Source organism: Haliotis rufescens, unplaced genomic scaffold, assembly GCF_023055435.1.
Source record: "Haliotis rufescens isolate VD_foot unplaced genomic scaffold, xgHalRufe1.0.p SCAF_51, whole genome shotgun sequence".
NCBI classification, from domain to species: Eukaryota; Metazoa; Mollusca; class Gastropoda; order Lepetellida; family Haliotidae; genus Haliotis; species Haliotis rufescens.
In genome coordinates, this window is record NW_025964235.1 from 2,587,089 (window position 1) to 2,602,578 (window position 15,490).

The 15,490-nt window shown below is 44.5% G+C and overlaps 2 protein-coding genes across 2 annotated transcripts in view; both read right to left on the reverse strand.

Annotated features, from left to right (window-relative positions):
* Positions 1–1,768: 1,768 nt before the first annotated feature.
* LOC124127351 (citrate synthase-lysine N-methyltransferase CSKMT, mitochondrial-like) lies at positions 1,769–4,719 on the reverse strand. Its single transcript, XM_046490747.2, has 2 exons — positions 3,810–4,719; positions 1,769–2,431 (listed from the first exon to the last, which is right to left on the reverse strand). The coding sequence occupies exons 1-2, from the start codon at positions 3,916–3,918 to the stop codon at positions 1,782–1,784; spliced, it is 759 nt and encodes a 252-aa protein (XP_046346703.2). The 5' UTR covers positions 3,919–4,719; the 3' UTR covers positions 1,769–1,781.
* Positions 4,720–4,869: 150 nt separating this feature from the next.
* LOC124129445 overlaps positions 4,870–15,490 on the reverse strand; it is a 40,136-nt gene continuing 29,515 nt past the window's right edge. Inside the window, exons 7-10 of the mRNA XM_048384859.1 lie at positions 12,501–12,591; positions 11,438–11,514; positions 7,062–7,201; positions 4,870–6,459 (exon numbers count right to left, since the gene is read on the reverse strand). Of these exons, the coding sequence (XP_048240816.1) occupies positions 5,351–6,459; positions 7,062–7,201; positions 11,438–11,514; positions 12,501–12,591 (1,417 nt within the window). The 3' untranslated portion in view covers positions 4,870–5,350. The remainder of the gene's footprint in view (positions 6,460–7,061; positions 7,202–11,437; positions 11,515–12,500; positions 12,592–15,490) is intronic.

A 15,490-nucleotide genomic window follows, 5' to 3' on the forward strand; every position in this document is an offset into this window, starting at 1 on the left:
ACGGCGGTCTGTAAATTGGGATCGATGTCATGCATCAACCAAGTCAGCGAGCCTGTCGCCTATTACAGCAAGCATGGGTTGCTAAAGACCTATTCTACCCCGGATCTTCATGAGTCACCACAGTCGCAATATGGACATCATTACCATAGCTTTTTTTTTGTCGAGGCAGGAAAGATGTCAATAATGGTTGTACACATCTCTCTTGAGTGGGTGAGTGAGTGAGTGAGTGAGTGAGTGAGTATATCTATGTGTACTACAAGACGCCTATGGATCTATTCTGGATGAACTTCAAAACCAGGAAACTCTCGGTGTCCTTAAAGCAGAGTGGTGAACGGACCCCAGGCAGCAGTATTACGGTAGTAGGGCGTCCTGACTTATTGTAGGCCCGTGAAGATCCGGGGTAGAATAACCCATGCTTGTCGCAAGAGGCAACTAACGGGATCGGATGGTTAGTCTCGCTGACTTGGATGATCATCGTCATCGTATCCCAATTGATGTCAATCACTGGATTGTCAGGTCCAGACGCGATTATTTACAGACCGCCATCATATAACTGGAATATTGCCGAGTGCGGCGTTAAACAACAAAAAAAAAAGAAAAAAAAAAGTGGGGAGCTGTGTTTGTTTGAGAAATCACAATAGCATGAAAAACTGCGACAAAGGCAACCACACAGACGGGCCTATCTGTTTGTAAAGATCGGGGGTGGTCCAACCTTGGTCATTAAAGTAGACATCTTGCTATCACTTTTGAAAACCGCCCGACTATCCTACCTTCGGTGATTCCCTCAGCGATAAGAGAGGTAAAGTGCCTTTTTACCGCGAGGAGCGTGACTCCAGCCTGTCCAGCCTTCCTCCATGAACCTGTACGCCAGGTTTACTTACAGTGAGCCAATTTGGTAACATTGACTGTGATTCCTTCTATTTGTACGTATATTTTGTCATTTCATACTTCATACAAATATACACGACTTTAAGGTAGCCCAAACTTACCGGACAGTTACTATTTTTTAAACAATACTCCAATGCGTCCTTCGATGTACTGCCTATTTACAAGAAAATTCAAGACATTCTCGGATTTATATATTTTTGTCATAAACCTCAGACTGCATGTCAAAGCATACATACGTGTTTTAAAAATAAAGTGATTGTAGAACTGATTCGAACCTGTGTTTTTTCATCTACATGTGCTTTCCCCCTAGATCCTTTACCACAAAGCGTTTAATGTTTGACCACCGTGAATACGTATTCTGCAATAAAGAACCCTTTTATTTTACTTTCTCCACCCACCCGCCCCCTCTGGGAAACCCTTTGAGATGAGACACACATAAGTATCTGGACCAGATAATCCCGTGATTGATGTCATGAGCATCGGTCCACGCAATTGGGATACGATGACATGCATCAACGAAGTCAGCGAGCCTTACCACCTGATCCCGTTAGTCGCCTCTTACGACAAGCATAGTCGCCTTCCACCACTTAAAAGGCGGAAGCAAACCCTATATCACAACACAGAGCACCAAGTAGCAAAGAGCTGCTTCCATTCCAAGTTTCAACAGTTCACTTTAATAACGCATACTGTAATTAATATACATGGTCGTGGTTTTCAGAAGACGTTTTAATTGTAATAACCATACGCAAATAAATCCAACCTCGCATATAACATTGTCACGACACGGCGACCCTTACGTCCAGCAAGACGACATGACTAGAAAATGATTATATCTGACACAGTTGAAATATATATCTAATAACTCAAATAAAAACAGAAAAAGTGTCGTTGGTTTATTGGACTAAAGACTCTTTAATATATTGAAACATGAAATACTCGTGGTTTCCTGCCGTGAGTTCAGAGAAAGTGAAGACAGAGCCCGTCCCCCTGACTGCCTCCTCCAGGAGCCCGTGCCGCGAGTCTGGGTCCTCGTCCGTCACGTGGACAAACACACCTCCCGGATGCAGCACATCAACCATACTTGACACCAGCTTGTGACTCCTCCGTACACCATCGACGGGGTCCTTCAGCAGGGCGTCTGTTGTTCCTTTGTCAACCACCAGGTGGAAGGTGTTTGGTCTGTAAGGCAGCCTGGTCACGTCACACTCCACACAGTGTACACTTGTTGCTGGGTGACCTTTCTGCCTGTCTCTAAGCCAGGCCTTCTGAGTATGTAAAGCTTCGCTCACATAGTCTACAAGGTGCAGTTCGATAGGTACCTCCACGCAATGAGTGTACAGACAACAAGGGACGTCCGAATTCCCACATCCTGCATCCATAATGCGGAGCGTGTGATGTGTGCGAGACAGTCTTCTGAGATGGGTCAGGAGGGCAGGGTAAAGCGTCTCTCCAGACAAGAACCAGTCAAACGGAGTGTCCCGGTGAGACGCCAGTCTGTATCGGGACGACCAGTAGGACCATCTGCTCAGCTTCTCGTCTGATGCTGCAGTAGACCAACTGAATCAATATCCCAGGGAATACAATGTCAAGATATAAGTCTACTTGTCAAAAGAAACGTACGTGTATCTCGACGGGATTCAATCCCAGGACGAGAAATTGGGCTGTTTATTTTACTGTGCAACAAAGCACTTAACATTGCGAATCGCTATATGGATGAAACACTGCAGGTGGCGATGTCAACTAAAGGGACAGTACGTCGATGGTTCTGTGTGCATGTTCTTAAAACCTGCATGATTTAATTTCCGCGTGATGTGATGTCACACGCCCGATTCAATCCTCAAACAAAAAACAACAGAGCTCCGCACAGCGAAGAGCCAAATTGTAGAGAAAGGTCATGTTTTAAAAAAAAGAAGTCACAATAGAGTTACAAAAAGTCTAATTGCAAGCTTGATTATATTAGAAAACAGTGTGTATCAAAGCCTAGGTAACAATCACGTGATATGCCTACGAGAAAAAGGAAGCAGAGCCGAATTAGCTCGGGGGTTATGTCGACGTTCTGTTCCTTGAACCAGAGGCCATATAATAGATTATTATATGGTCTCTGCTTGAACACAAAATTGTAATAGCATGACGAGTACCTCTTCCTTGCTTATATCATTCGACATTATGCAGTAAAAGCTGTTATTGACTGAACACCTCAACGCGCACACACACTCTGCGAACCATGTATGCCTAAACCCAGCGTCCGGAATCAGGACTTTCAAAAAGGAGGGGTTCCACTTGTTTGAGTGGCGTGGTCGTGTTCCACCCATAAAATCATAAACACCATTTTACAGTAACAACCAAACAAACATGTTATCATGGTCGGCATTGCGCATACAAAGTCAGATGTCTAGAGAAAAAAAGAAGGAAAAGGGGAGGGTCTTGCGGAAGAGACCTCAGAAACCTAGCTCAACACTCTGAGGGGTCCGTCACTGCAGCGCCAGTCCTATGGAATATAAAATGATTTTACTTGCACTTCAACGGATTCTAAAAATGGTGCGCGATATTGGGCGCTGAGAATTACTTTCCCGTGAAACATATTCCATCATGACCATGACCGATCACTGCCTCTCTATCTCATAGTCTCAACAAATTGTTTTGTCACAATAATACTGTGCATTATGGTTGAAACTCCACGTGCACAACATGCAACACATTGTCTGTGAAACGAACTTCCGTTTGCCGCGTTAGAACTGTGAATAAGGAATACGACAGTAACGGCACCAGTGACTCATTCAACCAGAAATAAGAATTGGGCGCTCACCCAACTGAGTTAGTGAGTACAGTAATGATGGCGGCCGATTCCATTTGGAATGCCATCTAACATTTAACAGTTGGTGCCTATTACATCAATAAAGGCATATGAAACTGTATCTTACCAACACTAGAACACACTCTTCTACTGACGGCGATGAAGTGCTCAGGACAAAACCTGGCACTGTGAAAATAACAGGAAATAAGTTGAGCTGTCCGCTGCAGAACCAACATAACGTGATCGTCAAGGGCAGATAATTAGAACATGTTACAGTTAGAGTTGCGGCCCTTCGTATATGAGGCTCCTTTAGGGTTGCATCTTTCAACACATTCACTTCTACAAACTCTCTGTATATAACTGCATAAAATACTTCACTGATATTAATATTTAAATGAACTTAGTGTGAATGACATGTAGATATAAGCTACTTAAGCTAAGCTTACTTGATCTACTTAAGATTTATGTAGATCCTTAGGTTCAATTGTCAGTTCTCTGTATTTTTTAAGGGCCAAATGTTAATGGTTTTGGGTGTTCTTTAAGGGCAAGTGTGTTGATGGTTCTGGGTGTTTTTTAAAATTTGCATGAAATAATTTCCGAGTGTGACATCACACCTTAGTTCATGCACAATTCAATTCTCAAACCAAAACAAAAGAGCTCAGTGCACAAGTGCTGCACAGAGTAACTGGCTTCAGTAATGTTTTAATCAGAGACAAACTGAAGGGAAAGCTTTATTTTCTCACCGATGAGTTACAAAATACTAATTACCAGCTTGATTGGATTAGAAGCCAGTGTTTCACAAAGCCTACATTACACATACAACATAAACGCCTCGGTCATTATGAAGCCAATCACTCTCTTACCCAGAGTTCCTAGTGGCCATCCCAGAACCTCTGTTAAATCACCACATCTAACATAGTCCATGCAATATATGGCATTTCATCTGTTTCATTTCAGACAGGTCTACACATTTATATAAATATATATGTCTTGAAATGTTTAACTTTCATTGAGAAAATATCCTAAATGTAAAAAACTTATTCCATTTGTGTATTTATCTTTCCCATGCTGTCATCGAAGCCCTAAGGAGAGCTAGCGGTATGCCCACTGTGTGTGTAAAGCAATATTGTCATGGACCTCACTGTCACAAGTGTAGTAGCATGTCTATATAAATATGCAAAATAATATGTACAACGCACTGAAAGGCTTGCATTAGGCCCATCTGTTTTTATTTCAGAATAAGTGTGTTTGTTTACAAACCCGAAAAAAGTCCAGTCATTTGACAAGCAGAGTGGTCACTGGAGCAGAAACTTCTCTCGTGGAATAAGGTGAACAGAGCTGAGTAAGCTCGGGGGTTATCGACTTTTGTTGCAAACAATGCTTCAGAATGGTCGACGTACTGACCCTTCAGTTCTAGCCATAGGTGACACATATTGATGCTAACACCAAGATATAACACAAACAAAAAGCCACAGGCTGATTCATCCCCATCTTTCCTTCATGCACATCAAACCTGCAACCTAAGACTACACTGCCTTGTAGAAGTGGGCCATTGCCTTTGACCAACAAAGACATATGATCACTCCAACTTCTTCTACCCCTCAACATGCAGGAACTATAATTTAGATTGCTTTGTTGACTGAGGCCTGAGTATGAATGCACTCTACTTCACTCATTGACATTTCTTTTCTTTTTCTTTCTCTTTGACTTCTGTGCTACACAAGCATTGCTATTGTCAGCCTCCGCCAATAAGCCTGTGTCTTTGATGTCAGACCGCTCATCATTATCTCTGTCGGAGGTGCTTGATGCACGTTGTGCAGGCAGCACAATTTGCTTCCACTTCTGCCTTGTAGGCATAGGTGGCCCACTGTAATCAACACTGTCACTCCCATCACCATCTGTGGCCTCCGTTTTCACATCCTGGTAGGCCACTGAACGCTTGATATAGCTCATGACACGGTCTCGAGCCTTATCCTGTAAAGGCTTCCACATGGCTGGGGGCTTGACCATCTGCATCTTCCTCCAGCAACTCTCCAGCTTCACCTTGAGGACACGAGCATCATGTGGATTCAACTTCCATGTCTTCTCTCCCAGTGACAGGTGCCCTGTGGCAAGTTCCCCAGTCATCTCCTGCAGTCCCTCCAAGGTCATCATCACTGACACGTTGTGTTTATTGCTTGCATTCAAACCCTTCAGATATGTGAAACACTGACTTTTTGCATCAGCCAGCCACTTGTCCGGAACACTACCAGGCACACCTTCATCATCAGCTTTACGGCAACATTTCTTAATTGTGTCTAGTTTGTTACGGAACAACTGGCATTTTTGTGAGTAACTAAATTGTGGGTATTCATCCCAAACGGTCTTAGCATTAATGGAGTCTTTTGGTTCAAACTCTTTGAAAATATTTAATACTGTTTCGCAGCTGTTTGATTGACGAACAACTCTTTTTAATTCTTGTACTGAAGACCACTGTCTTTGGGAGGGCCATTGTGAACCAGAGAGTGAGCTTGAGAGTTCACGTTTAATGATGGGCACATGTTCCATTGTGGGTTCATCTCTTTGGGATGTCTCTCGATTTATGATGGGCACATGTACTGCTGAGGTTGGGTTTAATGATGATGGATCACTCACAGTGGGGGATGAGTTGAACATACTTGTGACATCTGTTTCACTGCAAAGTTGGCTACCTTTCTTTTTCTTCTTAGGTGGACCAGTGTCACTAATCCTCTGACCAGTGTCACTAATCTTCTGCACTCTGGAAACACTAACTGGTGCTGAAAGAAGATAATTTCTGAATAGGATCACAAAGTTTCAGAATAATATGACACAGAGAATACATGTACAGCTAATGCCCACTTCGGACAATTGCCCTTTTCCACACTGAACTTTCCTAAGATGTCTGTGAATCTGTGTTCCAAACATTTTCTACTTGGCATGCATCTACAGATGTGGGTTCTCAATGGAAACAGAGGCTGATTCATCAGGTTAAAGTAAACATCACCCCAAATATCTCTGTCACTAACAGTGGTATCAAGCAAAGTGGCTGTCAAACATTGTATTGTTTGCTTGTTTGTTTTTTATTCAACACTTCACTCAACAATATTACACATATATCACAGCAACCTGTACATAACAAAGTCTGGTCCAGATGATCCAGTGAGTATTATTGTGAGCAATGATCCATTCTCTTGTGCTACGATGTCATGCAATCAATCAAGTCAAGTATAGGTTGCTGGGGACCTATTCTACAGCCAGAATCTCCATGGAGGTCAAAACATTGTTACAACCTGTCTTAACCCCTGACAAATACAAATTTGAAGGTTATTTGAACTACAGCAAGTAGTTTGACAGCCTCTGTAGCTGGACGGGTGTGTACCTCCGATATCTTCCTCTACAACCAAGCTTCTCTTCAGACAGTTAGTAGAGGTTTCAGCAGACTCCTCATCTTCATCTTCACCAAGGGATGGAAGGAGGACCAGGCTGTCAGACTGTCGGTCACCAGTTGATGGTGGGTCTCTGTGACAGGACAAGGGAACAACATTTACAATCATGAGACAACGAAACAACAGTTACAACCAAGGTGGAAGTGATAGCGGGTCAGTCAGTTACTACTGGTCTACTCACAGTCGGTTACTACTGGTCTACTCATGGTCAGTTACTACTGGTCTACTCACAGGAAGTTACTACTGGTCTACTCACAGTCAGTTACTACTGGTCTACTCACAGTCAGTTACTACTGGTCTACTCATGGTCAGTTAATCATGGTCTGCTCATGGTCAGTTACTACTGGTCTACTCATGGTCAGTTACTACTGGTCTACTCATGGTCAGTTAATCATGGTCAGTTACTACTGGTCTACTCAGTCAGTTACTACTGGTCTGCTCATGGTCAGTTACTACTGGTCTACTCATGGTCAGTTACTACTGGTCTACTCATGGTCAGTTAATCATGGTCAGTTACTACTGGTCTACTCAGTCAGTTACTACTGGTCTACTCAGTCAGTTACTACTGGTGAACTCACAGTAAGTTACTACTGGTCTACTCATGGTCAGTTACTACTGGTCTACTCATGGTCAGTTACTACTGGTCTACTCATGGTCAGTTACTACTGGTCTACTCACAGTCAGTTACTACTGGTCTACTCATGGCCAGTTACTACTGGTCTACTCACAGTAAGTTACTACTGGTCTACTCACAGTCAGTTACTACTGGTCTACTCACAGTCAGTTACTACTGGTCTACTCATGGTCAGTTAATCATGGTCTGCTCATGGTCAGTTACTACTGGTCTACTCATGGTCAGTTAATCATGGTCTGCTCATGGTCAGTTACTACTGGTCTACTCATGGTCAGTTAATCAGGGTCAGTTACTACTGGTCTACTCATGGTCAGTAACTACTGGTCTACTCATGGTCAGTTAATCATGGTCAGTTACTACTGGTCTACTCAGTCAGGTACTACTGGTCTGCTCATGGTCAGTTACTACTGGTCTACTCATGGTCAGTCACTACTGGTCTACTCATGGTCAGTTACTACTGGTCTTCTCAGTCAGTTACTACTGGTGAACTCACAGTAAGTTACTACTGGTCTGCTCATGGTCAGTTACTACTGGTCTACTCATGGTCAGTTACTACTGGTCTACTCATGGTCAGTTACTACTGGTTTACTCATGGTCAGTTACTACTAGTGTACTCATGGTCAGTTACTACTTGTCTACTCATGGTCAGTTACTACTGGTCTACTCACAGTCAGTTACTACTGGTCTACTCATGGTCAGTTACTACTAGTGTACTCATGGTCAGTTACTACTAGTGTACTCATGGTCAGTTACTACTAGTGTACTCATGGTCAGTTACTACTGGTCTACTCATGGTCAGTTACTACTGGTCTACTCATGGTCAGTTACTACTGGTCTACTTATGGTCAGTTACTACTTGTCTACTCATGGTCAGTTACTACTAGTGTACTCATGGTCAGTTACTACTGGTCTACTCATGGTCAGTTACTACTGGTCTACTCATGGTCAGTTACTACTGGTCTACTCACAGTCAGTTACTACTGGTCTACTCATGGTCAGTTACTACTGGTCTACTCACAGTCAGTTACTACTGGTCTACTCACAGTCAGTTACTACTGGTCTACTCAGTCAGTTACTACTGGTCTACTTACAGTGAGTTACTACTGGTCTACTCACAGTCAGTTACTACTGGTCTACTCACAGTCAGTTACTACTGGTGAACTCACAGTCAGGTACTCAGTCAGTTACTACTGGTCTACTCACAGTCAGTTACTACTGGTGAACTCACAGTCAGTTACTACTGGTCTACTCACAGTCAGTTACTACTGGTCTACTCACAGTCAGTTACTACTGGTCTACTCACAGTGAGTTACTACTGGTCTACTCACAGTCAGTTACTACTGGTCTACTCACAGTCAGTTACTACTGGTCTACTCACAGTCAGTTACTACTGGTCTACTCACAGTGAGTTACTACTGGTCTACTCACAGTCAGTTACTACTGGTCTACTAATGGTCAGTTACTACTGGTCTACTCATGGTCAGTTACTACTGGTCTACTCACAGTGAGTTACTACTGGTCTACTCACAGTCAGTTACTACTGGTCTACTCACAGTCAGTTACTATTGGTCTACTCACATTGAGTTACTACTGGTCTACTCACAGTCAGTTACTACTGGTCTACTCATGGTCAGTTACTACTGGTCTACACACAGTGAGTTACTACTGGTCTACTCACAGTCAGTTACTACTGGTCTACTCACAGTCAGTTACTACTGGTCTACTCACAGTCAGTTACTACTGGTCTACTCACAGTGAGTTACTACTGGTCTACTAATGGTCAGTTACTACTGGTCTACTCATGGTCAGTTACTACTGGTCTACTCACAGTGAGTTACTACTGGTCTACTCACAGTCAGTTACTACTGGTCTACTAACAGTCAGTTACTACTGGTGAACTCACAGTCAGTTACTACTGGTCTACTCAGTCAGTTACTACTGGTGAACTCACAGTCAGTTACTACTGGTCTACTCAGTCAGTTACTTCTGGTGTACTCACAGTCAGATACTACTGGTGTACTCACAGTCAGTTACTACTGGTGTACTCACAGTCAGATACTACTGGTCTACTCACAGTCAGTTACTACTGGTCTACTCACAGTGAGTTACTACTGGTCTACTCACAGTCAGTTACTACTGGTCTACTCATGGTCAGTTACTACTGGTCTACACAGTGAGTTACTACTGGTCTACTCACAGTGAGTTACTACTGGTCTACTCACAGTCAGTTACTACTGGTCTACTCATGGTCAGTTACTACTGGTCTACTCAGTCAGTTACTACTGGTCTACTCACAGTCAGTTACTACTGGTCTACTCACAGTCAGTTACTGCTGGTGAACTCACAGTCAGTTACAACTGGTCTACTCAGTCAGTTACTACTGGTGAACTCACAGTCAGTTACTACTGGTCTACTCAGTCAGTTACTACTGGTGTACTCACAGTCAGATACTACTGGTGTACTCACAGTCAGTTACTACTGGTGTACTCACAGTCAGTTACTACTGGTCTACTCAGTTAGTTACTACTGGTGAACTCACAGTCAGTTACTACTGGTGTACTCACAGTCAGTTACTACTGGTGTACTCACAGTCAGATACTACTGGTGTACTCACAGTCAGTTACTACTGGTGTACTCACAGTCAGTTACTACTGGTGTACTCACAGTCAGTTACTACTGGTCTACTCAGTCAGTTACTACTGGTGAACTCACAGTCAGTTACTACTGGTCTACTCAGTCAGTTACTACTGGTGTACTCACAGTCAGATACTACTGGTGTACTCACAGTCAGTTACTACTGGTGTACTCACAGTCAGTTACTACTGGTCTACTCAGTCAGTTACTACTGGTCTACTCACAGTCAGTTACTACTGGTCTACTCACAGTCAGTTACTACTGGTCTACTCACATTGAGTTACTACTGGTCTACTCACAGTCAGTTACTACTGGTCTACTCATGGTCAGTTACTACTGGTCTACTCATGGTCAGTTACTACTGGTCTACTCACAGTGAGTAACTACTGGTCTACTCACAGTCAGTTACTACTGGTCTACTCACAGTCAGTTACTACTGGTGAACTCACAGTCAGTTACTACTGGTCTACTCACAGTCAGTTACTACTGGTCTACTCACAGTCAGTTACTACTGGTCTACTCACAGTCAGTTACTACTGGTCTACTCATGGTCAGTTACTACTGGTCTACTCACAGTGGGTTACTACTGGTCTACTCACAGTCAGTTACTACTGGTCTACTCAGTCAGTTACTACTGGTCTACTCACAGTGAGTTACTACTGGTCTACTCACAGTGAGTTACTACTGGTCTACTCACAGTGAGTTACTACTGGTCTACTCACAGTCAGTTACTACTGGTCTACTCACAGTCAGTTACTGCTGGTGAACTCACAGTCAGTTACAACTGGTCTACTCAGTCAGTTACTACTGGTGAACTCACAGTCAGTTACTACTGGTCTACTCAGTCAGTTACTACTGGTGTACTCACAGTCAGATACTACTGGTGTACTCACAGTCAGTTACTACTGGTGTACTCACAGTCAGTTACTACTGGTCTACTCAGTCAGTTATTACTGGTGTACTCACAGTCAGATACTACTGGTGTACTCACAGTCAGTTACTACTGGTCTACTCACAGTCATTTACTACTGGTGTACTCACACGGCCATGTTGTCCAGACATAACCTCTTGCCCAGCCAGAATGTCAGATCTTCAGGCAGTGGTGTGGTCTGTAACAACTGAATCCAACAGACAATGGTAATATAGTGTGCCATCTTCAAGTGATGGATCTTTACTTTTCTTCAATTGTTATCAGCATCAAGTTTCATAACAGCAACTAGGATGTTTATTTTTGTGCTAAAAACAACTATGTGGAGGGAGCTCATCTCCCCGACAATAGTGTACATAAGTTTTAATGTACCTGCAATCTCATAGTGTACATCGATCTCATGTCCCACAGATATTGAAAACCCTGACACTCTATAGCTAAGTTACTCCTGTATAATCTGACTAGGGTGGTCCTTGCAGGTTACTCCTGTATAATCTGACTAGGGTGGTCCTTGCAGGTTACTCCTGTATAATCTGACTAGGGTGGTCCTTGCTGGTTACTCCTGTATAATCTGACTAGGGTGGTCCTTGCTGGTTCCTCCTTTATAATCTGACTAGGATGGTCCTTGCTGGTTACTCCTGTATAATCTGTCTAGGGTGGTCCTTGCAGGTTACTCCTGTATAATCTGACTAGGGTGGTCCTTGCAGGTTACTCCTGTATAATCTGACGAGGGTGGTCCTTGCTGGTTCCTCCTGTATAATCTGACTAGGGTGGTCCTTGCTGGTTACTCCTGTATAATCTGACTAGGGTGGTCCTTGCTGGTTACTCCTGTATAATCTGACGAGGGTGGTCCTTGCTGGTTACTCCTGTATAATCTGACTAGGGTGGTCCTTGCAGGTTACTCCTGTAGTATCTGACTAGGGTGGTCCTTGCTGGTTACTCCTGTATAATCTGACTAGGGTGGTCTTTGCTGGTTCCTCCTGTATAATCCTACAAGGGTGGTCCTTGCTGGTTCCTCCTGTCTAATCTGACAAGGGTGGTCCTTGCTGGTTCCTCCTGTATAATCTGACAAGGTTGGTCCTTGCTGGTTACTCCTGTATAATCTGACTAGGGTGGTACTTGCTGGTTCCTCCTGTATAATCTGAGATCAGAAAGAAGTAGATGAGATGCACTCACCCAGACTTCTCCTCGAGGCAGCAGGGTCAGTATCGGGAAGAGGCTGCTGTACCACGACAAGCAGTCCAGGTACAGACTCCGGCAACACACCCTGCATAGACACAGACAACAGTGAGATAATGGTGGGACAATGGTAGGAAAACAACAGTGGGACAACAATGGGACAATGGTAGGACATTGTAGGACAACAGTGGGACAATGGTAAGATAATGGTGGGACAACAGTAAGACAACAATTGGACAATGGTAGGACAATGATGAGACAATGGTGAGACAAAAGTAGAACAACATCAGAGGGAATGGGGGATGTTTCAAGTTGTACACAGTAATATTGACAGGGATAGTGCGAGCACTGTCTGGACATGATGACAACCACCAACACACAGCAATCTGTAGCTGCTATTCCACAGGGCAAGACACAAGGCAGCCTTAGAAACTGACACCAGTTCAGTAAAATCTAAATATTTTTTACATTTGTATACTTATCCTGCATTACTCCGTATTGCATTTACTGCTGTCTTTTGACAGAGAGACGAACTGTGTGAGATCCAGCTGCTGAAGAAACTTGTCCCAACCAGTACAGGAAGCAGCGCCCTCTCACAGTCGGCACGTGACCCGGAAGTCATGATGTAACATCAAAACACATAACTGCTTTAAACATAACATTTGAAACTTCGTGGGGAGGCAGCGTAGCAAAGGGAGGGCACTTAGACTTCGTAATGCAGGATAAGTATACAAATGTTAAAAATATTTAGATTTTACTACATTTTTTAACTTATCCTGCATTACACCGAATTGTATCTTTATCAGACTCATGGCCGGTGGGCATACCTTTAAATGTGATCCACAATAAACCCTCGTTAAGGTCCGGTGAATCCGCACCGCACACAAATGATGAACGGAACATCTACAACCATTCCTGTCTTCAGGAAACCGGAGTCAATGCAAAAAGGAAACACACGAATAGGTAACTGAAATAGAATGAGGCGGGTAGCCAAAAACTAGAACTTACTTAAGAGCAAAAGCGAAACGCAGTAGAGCCCTCTAATCTCAGGTGATAAACACCAGTGAGGTCGACAGGCCCCGCTCAGGGTATCGTAGAATCAGTGGCGTTGGTGATAGGAGACCTGTTGGGCTACAACTGGGGGCCAAAACTGTGAACGCTGGCGACATCTTCCAAGGCTACATCAGGGAGGTAGTGGTTGGTGAAGGCGGTGTCCGACCGTCAACAACAACCTTCCATGAGCGACTGGATGGAACAGTTATACCGTGAAGAGCCATGGTATATGCGATCGCCCTGATTTCGTGCGGGTTGATAGCCTTGTGGGGAGGGTCCAATCCGGCGGGTTTATAAGCTTGGAGGATGACTGCATGGAGCAAAGGGAAAAGTATCCGGCTGACCTACAACTGCGACGAAGGGCAGACCGGCAGAAAAAAGGTGTTTCCTCGACTTGCAGCAGGCTTTAGATCGTCGTAGAAAACTTTCTGTGCCCTTATTGCGCATACTAACACTCCTCCTCATCCTCGGCACCCACAATGGACGAGGGGGTAGGGGATAATGAATGATCTATCAGGCTGTCCTGGGAGTTGATTCTTTACGATGAAGTCCCAGCACGGTCCATGATGAACTGCACCCAGAATACTGCGTTCGAACTGGACATGGGAGACGTTGAGGGCGTGGAGCTCATTGACCCGAGCGGCAGTAGCCGAAACCAGTAGAAACACCGTCTTCTTCCTTAGGTCGTAGAAAGAAGACATATGGAGTGGTTCGAAGGGCGCCATCCGAAGAGCGTTTAAGACCACATTCAGATCCAACGCAGGCGGTCTGAACTTGGCCTTCTGGTCTTCAAGACGGAACAAGCGCAGCCAGGCCTGTAGTTTGGGAATTTTCATCATTATCCGATCGTCTGGGATGGCAAGAAAGGAGTTGATGGCAACCAGGTATGTGGAGATGGTAGAACCCTTCAACCGACGGGTGCTGCACAAGTACAGAAAAAACTGAGCCAGGAACTGCGGTGACGCTGTCATCGGATCCTGGTGTTTGTCTGAACAGAATACCTGGAACGAGCACCATTTATCATCATACAGTCCCCGTGTAGATGGACGGTGGTCTGAAGCAATAGCATGGTCGCTCTAGCCCAATAGCCCTTGGCTCATGGGGCTTTCTGCAGATGTGCTAGGCGTGCAGACGAAACTGTTCGGGTTTTAGCGTGTGACTGTGTGGATGGAGCAGAAGGTTGGACCACACTGGGAGTTCCAGGGGTTGTCTCTGGTAATGTTTCGGAGGTCGATAAACCAACTTTTGGCCGGCCACCAAGACGCGACAAAAATCAGTGTCAGATCCCGAGTGGCCTGGATCTTTGAAGAACCTTGGGAGAGGGAACCGTAGGTGGAAAGGCGTACGCTATAATCCTTCCCGGGAAAAACTGAAGGCGTTGACTGCACAGCGGCCGGATCCTGCACCAGTGAAATGTAAGGCGACAGCTGGCAGTTCAGAGATGTGGCGAACAGATCGATGTTTGGTGTGTCGATCGTTTGACATAGTCTGGCAAAGACCTCTGGGTGCAGCTTCCATTTGGTGGGTGCCACCTTGTTAGGCCTGGACAGAGCCTGTGCCAGAACATGCTCTCAACCTGGTGAGTGCAAGACGAGCTCCTTTTTCTTAAAGTACAGGTCCAGGCTGACCACCAAGTCGAGGAAGCGGTGGTCTGGTTTAGCAGGGATGGAGAGTGGAGAGTACCCTGGTTCCTCAAACACCACACCATGGGGATGTTGTCAATGGACATGATCAACAAGGCGTGACTGAGAATTCTCTGCCAGCAAGTGATGTCCTGGATAAGCGCTTTTATCTCGAGGCTGTTGATGTGCAAATGGTGTTAATTTCCGGATCACAGTCGATCACAACGTGGGCTGGTGTGGGCAATCCCAGAACACTAGCCACTGACAAGGTTGAAGTGGCAGTGGAAGAGCGGGAAGTCATGGTAAATGAGG

Coding starts and splice junctions, on each gene's coding strand:
- LOC124127351 (XM_046490747.2), bottom strand. CDS start 3,918: ATGTTGGTTCTGCAGCGGACAGCTCAACTTATTTCCTGTTATTTTCAC. Junction 2,432..3,809: donor AAGAGTGTGTTCTAGTGTTG/GTAAGATACAGT, acceptor GGTCTACTGCAG/CATCAGACGAGAAGCTGAGC.